Below are 6,507 nucleotides of genomic sequence, written 5' to 3'. Positions count from 1 at the left end.
AAATACTGACTTTGGCCACCAGAGGTCACTATTCGCTCACTGAGGATCGTGTGTAATTAATTGTAAAGTAGTTACAGGCAGGGTTTGAACACAAACGCTGAAAGAAACGAAGAAAAGACGAAAAAAAATCACCCAGACGACATGTGGGCGGCACGTGGGCGGAGGCGACTTGACAGCTGCTGGGAGCCGCGTGTGACGTGTCCACGCCTACGCGTCACCTCACAGGTGAGCTCGCTTAAAGGTTAATGAGCGTCACGCGCTGTCAAACGAGAGAACGCGGGTAACGCTGCGAAGGTGGTCGCGATCCGTCGACTTCATCAGGAGAGGAAAGAAGTTGTGAAATGAATTATGAGTGACTCAGAGCAGCAACACGTAAGTCTGCTTCAACCTGCTGCTCTTTAATGTGTGTGCTTTAATCAGGCAGCCATCGCATGCCCGGAATGAACAGATGGTGAAAGTTGGATTGAAAACTCCACACGTGTTGTTGCGTGATTTATTTATTTGTTGGCCTATTTGCTGTTTAGAAACACTCTCTTCATTAATAAATCTTAAAAAGCACTCTGTCTCCACGCACCAGGATGTGGTGCAGGTGTGCGAGCCGCAGTGGCCTGAGAATGGAGAGGACTGGAGTGATGGAGAAGGTGGGACGGATATGGACTCGGGGCTGCAGGCCATGGCCGAGGAAGATGAGGAGATAAACGTCCACAATGAGGAGACGTTTGGGATGGGTGTGTAACTTGTGCTTACAGGTGTTCTTCTTTTAAACTTCTTTGCCCCCCCCACGTGTCTGTGTGTTAAACGTGAGCTTTTACTATCAAAAAATAATGTAAGCATCCAGCATGATAATTTGGCATTCCAACTTAAAACTGAGGCTTAATAACACTAAAAATGTTTATCTTACAGGTCAGATTAAGGTTAAGTGGAAAGAAATTAGTCGTCTTCTTTCAGCTGCTCCTTTAGGTGTCACACCAACCTCCTTCACTACATCCAAAAACCTCTTTTGTTGTTTCTTCCTCGCTCCATCTTCAACATCCAAACCATCTCAGCGTCTCCTCTCTGCAACTTTGTCTCCAAACCGCTCAACCTGAGCTGTGAAGATCTTAAAATGTTCAGCTCCAGCTCAGCCTCCTTGATCCCTTTTTATTGTGCACAGTCCTCTTTGACGTAGCTTAAATGCACTTCTTAAATGCACGACGGCTCATAAGGTGCTGCCTTTAGGGTTGAATCGGGCTTTGTTGGGTAATGTGTGCTTGTTTGGCTGCTGTGCTCGAACCCAGGGTTGTGAAACATACGGCCCAGGGGCCTGAATAGACTCCGGTCCAATAAAAGTTGGGGAGCTTTACCTGTTCGCAAACCCTGCCATTTTTACTCATACGATACCTTAGAGTAATAGGCAAGGTTATTATAGTTAAACTGAAAAACGAAATGTGAAAAAACACTTGGTTGATTAAAAGAAAAAAAGGAAAAACTTGACTTTTGGGGCCAAAAGATTTCAGGAAACCTCTGCAGCCTTTAGAGGACTTTTCTGGTTCTGACCACTTAAAAGAAATATGTGAAGTTGCATTTTTTGCATCGTTTTTACAGGGTTACTGGGAATCTAACCTGTTAACCTATCAGAAAGCAGAGTTTCCACATCTGTTTCTCTTTGTTCCCTGCCTGCATGTCTAGATTTGGATGCAAACGGGACCACAGAAAAGTCCAGCAGCAGCCTTCAGTTTGGAGAGGCTCCGCCTTCGCCGCCACCACCGCCGCCACCTGCAACACCCCCTCCCCCACAGCCCAAACCTCGGTCTCCCCGCAGAGCCCCGTCGCCTCCCCGACAGAAGCTGCAGTATTTTCCGTGGGCTTCCTCGAGGCAGCGCGGCAGAAGTAGGGGACAGAGAGCAGCTCTGGGCAGGGGGCAGATGTTTGAAGACCCAGCTGTGATGAGAATAATCGAGGGCCGACCGAGCCTTAAGGTGACAAAGATGAATCTGTGTGTTGTCAGAAAATTGCACTAAAAACGTTAAAATCCTCCGTTTGATCCATTTTTTGCTCTTTTAAGAGTCTTGACAGTGCCATAGTGGACTGCGGGACCACCATGTACCAGCGTCCCTTTGAGGATGATGTAAGTGCCAGCTTTTAATCCTTTTACTACACTTTGTTTTTCTTCTGTGGTGCTGATGCTTCTCTTCCATGTTTGTTTTCCATCCTAGATGATGATGCCCTCTTACAGAAAAACCAGAAGAACCTCAGGATCCATACTTGAGGTTATGATCACTTAAGAATGTGTTATACATATAATGACAAGTTCATTGTATTTTTATCTTTGTATCTTCCTGTGTTCTGTAGGACAGTGCTATAGTGTGTGTAATTGGGCACAGAGGTAGAGGTCAGACTCTGAACTCCAACTTTGTTGACTTGCCGTACTCCGCCGGGCCCCTTTATGGGGTCAGGCGAGGGGAATCCAGAGGATTGTACTCCAGAAGACAGTTTGGCCATCGAGGACCCACTCAGGTGGGCAACTGGCTTTTTACCACCTGGATATTTGTGTAACTGGATAGATGCTGTTGATGTGTCACTGCTTCTAAACAATCAGCTGACTCACTGTAAATTGTGGACTTCTTCCCTTTTTTAAGTTCTACTTTTTTTTTTTTTTCATACAGGTGTACCCACCCATAGTACCAAGATCCCCCCTCTTCCCACGTCAGCCACTGACCCCACGCCAGCATTACAGTCAGGTTGATTTCAGTATTGCTCACCCCTTCATTTCCGTGTTTTTGTGCAGATCTGATTTGATCTTGACTTTTATTTTGTACTAAAGCAGACCAGGGCATTCATGTTTCCTCCAACCCACCCCTGCCCCTCGACGCCTCAGACTCCCAAAATGATGCAACTTCGCTTCGGAGCCAACTCACCAAGGCCATCCCCTTTTTACAGCCCCTCTAATCCAGTACAGCCTTTCAGGTGCTTGACGTTAATGTTGCTGAAACAGGTTTGGTCAACAAAATGTATAGTCTGTTAAACTCTGACTATAAATTTTGAGTTCATGAAGTTTGAGATGCAAAAGTCCAAGACGAGCATCACGGTGGCTCACTGTTGGGTGCGACCTGGGCGGGGCCCTTTCTGTGTGAGGTTTGCACCAGAGAACATGTTAGTTTAAAGCTGCCTCTCATAGTTTAGGACTCTTTAAAAAAACAAAAAAAAACAAAGAGACTTTTAATCTGTTTAAATAAAAGTTTGAGTATTGTGTGTCATGCATAAATATCAGTGAGTGGTGCTAATGTTTATCTGCAAGGTACAGGCAGATGTTCTTGGATGTATAAGCCTTCTGGAAATGAAAGATGGAGATTTCATATATATAAATGCATCTTCTCTTTATGTGCTCATAACCAAGCACAGTCTGAGATTTCATGCATACTGATGAGACAGTTCTCTAACCAGTAGGTACCCTGGTCCAGCCACGCAGCTCCATCCCCAACACAAACGACTGCTTAGTCAAAAACAGCGGCTATTCCAAAGGTTGGTGCATGGAGTGAAGAGTTTGATCGTGTTGGGTCATTCGCTATACTTACGGCCAAATCTGACCTGCTTATAGAAAGCCAGAGGGCTGGGATCCGTACTGTAACCTTATGACGGCCAAAGAAAAGGAGTGGATCACCCGGCTGCAGATGATCCAGCTGCAAAGTGAGAATCCTTACCTTGAAGACTACTACTATCAGGTAGGAAATAAAAGCTTTGCTCTTTAATTTTTTGATGGGAGAGGGGAAGCGAAGAAGCATTTCATTTTTGATTGCCGGTGAACCTTTAAACTGTTACAGGAGTACTATCGTCGAATAGAATCAAAGATGGCCGAAGAGGAGTTGGGCATCAGGAGCAAGAGGGAGCCACCTAAGCTCACCACGCCTTACGTCAAAAAAACAGACTCCTACACACCGGGTTAGTGAGGCACAGGCTGCGTTTCTCATTGAATGTTGAGATGCTTGTACCAGAATTTGCCCGTGAGAGTAGGAGAGACATTATCTCCACGCTGCTTTGATTTAACAAACATTTTTCCCTCCAGCTGCTGTTGGACTCGTTTGAGTCGGTGAATAGTGCATGCAGGTAGTCCTGCCTTTTTGAATGTTTTTGGAGGTGCACGAGGCCTAAAATGCTTCCATCCTAAAACATTTGTCTCATAGATGCCTTATTTTTGATCCTTCTGAATGCATCTGTTTCTACAGGGGTTGCTCTGCTTATGTGTAAGAGTCTCTTGTTCTTGCAGTGGTGCACATTGAAGGCTCTTTGGGTCAAGTTGCAGTTTCCACGTGTTACTCTCCTCGCCGAGCCATCAGTGCTGTTCATGCAGTCCAGCCTCAGGGTCTGCTTGAGGTGATTGTGTATTTTGGAGGTTCCCTGTGTTTGAGTGTTTTCGGTCTGCCTTTCCTGCTACTGACCTTTATTTCCTCTCATTTAAGTATCAGAAAGACACCAGACTACAGCGATTAGACATCCTTAACAAAATAGAAAAGGTACCTGATTATGACTTGATTTGACACAGCAGTGAGGGTTTTTTTTTTTTTTTTTTTTTTTTTTTTTTTTTTGCCGCCTTGTAAAATGGCTTCTGTCCTGCAGTTGTTCATGGTTCTGTTAGAGGTGGAGGAAACTGAGAGGATGAAAACTCCATTGTTGTCCGAAGCAGAAGAAAGGAGGTTGGTGGAGAAGATTCAGAGGAAAGTGGAGCACATCTACTCCCAGCTGCAGCACCACAATCCCCTGTGAGTCATGCAGTTTGTCATTTAATGCATCCTAACACGTGACTTCATCGTTTTAAACACTTTAAAAAATTTTGATGCAGGGAATCGGAAGGGGACTTCATTCCTTTTCTGCTCGTCTCCAAAGGCAAAAAGCTCGTCGCCCGTCTGCTGCCGTTCTTGAAACACGATTCTGCACTAAAAATCTTGCGTGTTGTCACCACTAACCTACCAACACTGATGAGCAGAGACGCAGACGAGGTAGGGCAGCTTTAGCTGTGCAAAAGGAAATGTAAGCTGAATGGTCTGCTTAGCAACACCACTTGGTGATATATTTATTTTTGGTTCTTGTTTGGTTTCCTGATGTTACTCAGCCTCTACCAGTTACAGCTGGTTTTACAGTCTACACGGACGGGGTGAGATTGAAGAATATATTGAGCCTTGATATATTCCAGTTACAGGAGAGATTTGCAAATGGAAAAAAAACAATTGGTCTTCTACAGGCCTACTTGGCACAGCTCCACCTATAAACACACAAGGCTGGAGTTATGCACATAAATGACGAACATCAAGTGTCTTTATAAAAATGACTGGGCTTAATCTTGTCTTTTCAGACCCTTCCTGTGCTTTACCCACCTCTTCGAAATGTGATCGGTGGGCTGGCGTTCAGTCAGCTCATTGGCGTCCTCAAAGATCTGACCTCTTTGGAGTCTCTAACGACATACGAGTGTCTTGAGCTGGCATGTCAGAACAAGGTCTGTGCTTTTGTTTTTGTGTTCTGACCTACAAGGCCCTGAAAGTTCAACTTACCCAGGATGACATTCTATTTTCTGGCTTCACTTATCCTGACACGGTGGCTTAACTTAACTAGTTGATAGTTAAGTTAAGCCGCGGTTCATCAGTGGCTATGAGCACATTTACATGAAGCATGGTGTTGTAGCATCTGACCAAGCACAATATCGTTAGTGTATATTTGAGTAAGCGAGGCTAACGGCAGTGAATCCAGGGTTAACCCTGAAGTTGCCTGGATAGTGGTACAGGTCTTTGTTCTAATTGGTGGATTTCTCTTCTCCCTTTCAGTTCGGCCTGTCCTTGCTGTACGCTCTGCTCTCCCAAGGAGAGAAGCTGCTGTCCTCGGGTGTTCCTCTAGAGCCCAGCATCGGGGACTTTGAGACCTGGTGGGAGTCTTTTAGGTTTTAATATCAAATGAAGTGACGGGTCTAAGCTTACTCCTGAGACTGATGTTTTCTCTTTTAGGACTGACATCATATTCCAGGTGGCAGGACAACTATCCCAGTGTTCGCTGGTGGAGCCGCTCCTTCTGCCCTCAAACCTGCTCACTCTCTTCTGCCGTTACCTGGACAAGCGTACGGTGCATCAGCTGAAAAGCAACATGGAGTAGGTTCTTTTTGCTTCAGAGGATGACAATTTAAATTGCTTTAATAGAACTATTGTGGACGTGGATGCAAACATCACCAAATATCTTCATTCAGGTCTGTTACTGGATGCCTTGCTCTTCCATCTTAAGGTGGACAGCGGTGGCTGGTGTTCTATTGATGACCAGGATGCTGTGAGCACTAGAGTGAAAGGAGGCGAGGCACAAACCCCCCTCGGTGCTCATTGAAACGGACGCTATATATGTGTATATTTAATCTCCTTTGACCTTTTTGATTCTTATTCCCTCCCCTCACCCGTTCCCTCACATTTTTTTTGCACTTGAACGGTTTCCCTGTTTTGTTTTCCTTTTATCTGATCATCTGACTTTCCTCACTTTGGTTTCCAGTAGGTTACATCA

General features: G+C 45.1%; 1 protein-coding gene across 1 annotated transcript; it reads left to right on the top strand.

Moving 5' to 3' along the window:
• Positions 1-348: 348 nt before the first annotated feature.
• On the top strand, positions 349-6,239 carry patl2 (PAT1 homolog 2). Its single transcript, XM_085360703.1, has 19 exons — positions 349-372; positions 578-728; positions 1,669-1,958; positions 2,045-2,107; positions 2,196-2,249; positions 2,332-2,496; positions 2,646-2,720; positions 2,804-2,946; positions 3,424-3,501; positions 3,578-3,701; positions 3,801-3,918; positions 4,244-4,350; positions 4,437-4,490; positions 4,594-4,736; positions 4,817-4,973; positions 5,327-5,467; positions 5,793-5,890; positions 5,970-6,110; positions 6,206-6,239. The coding sequence occupies exons 1-19, from the start codon at positions 349-351 to the stop codon at positions 6,237-6,239; spliced, it is 2,160 nt and encodes a 719-aa protein (XP_085216829.1).
• Positions 6,240-6,507: the final 268 nt, after the last annotated feature.

Source organism: Diplotaxodon limnothrissa, linkage group LG8 (assembly GCF_057381915.1).
Source record: "Diplotaxodon limnothrissa isolate DT_005_m linkage group LG8, D_limnothrissa_male_GT1.1, whole genome shotgun sequence".
Lineage (NCBI taxonomy): Eukaryota > Metazoa > Chordata > Actinopteri > Cichliformes > Cichlidae > Diplotaxodon > Diplotaxodon limnothrissa.
The sequence above is the reverse complement of the archived record's forward strand: the minus strand, read 5'-3'. Positions and strand labels throughout refer to the sequence as shown.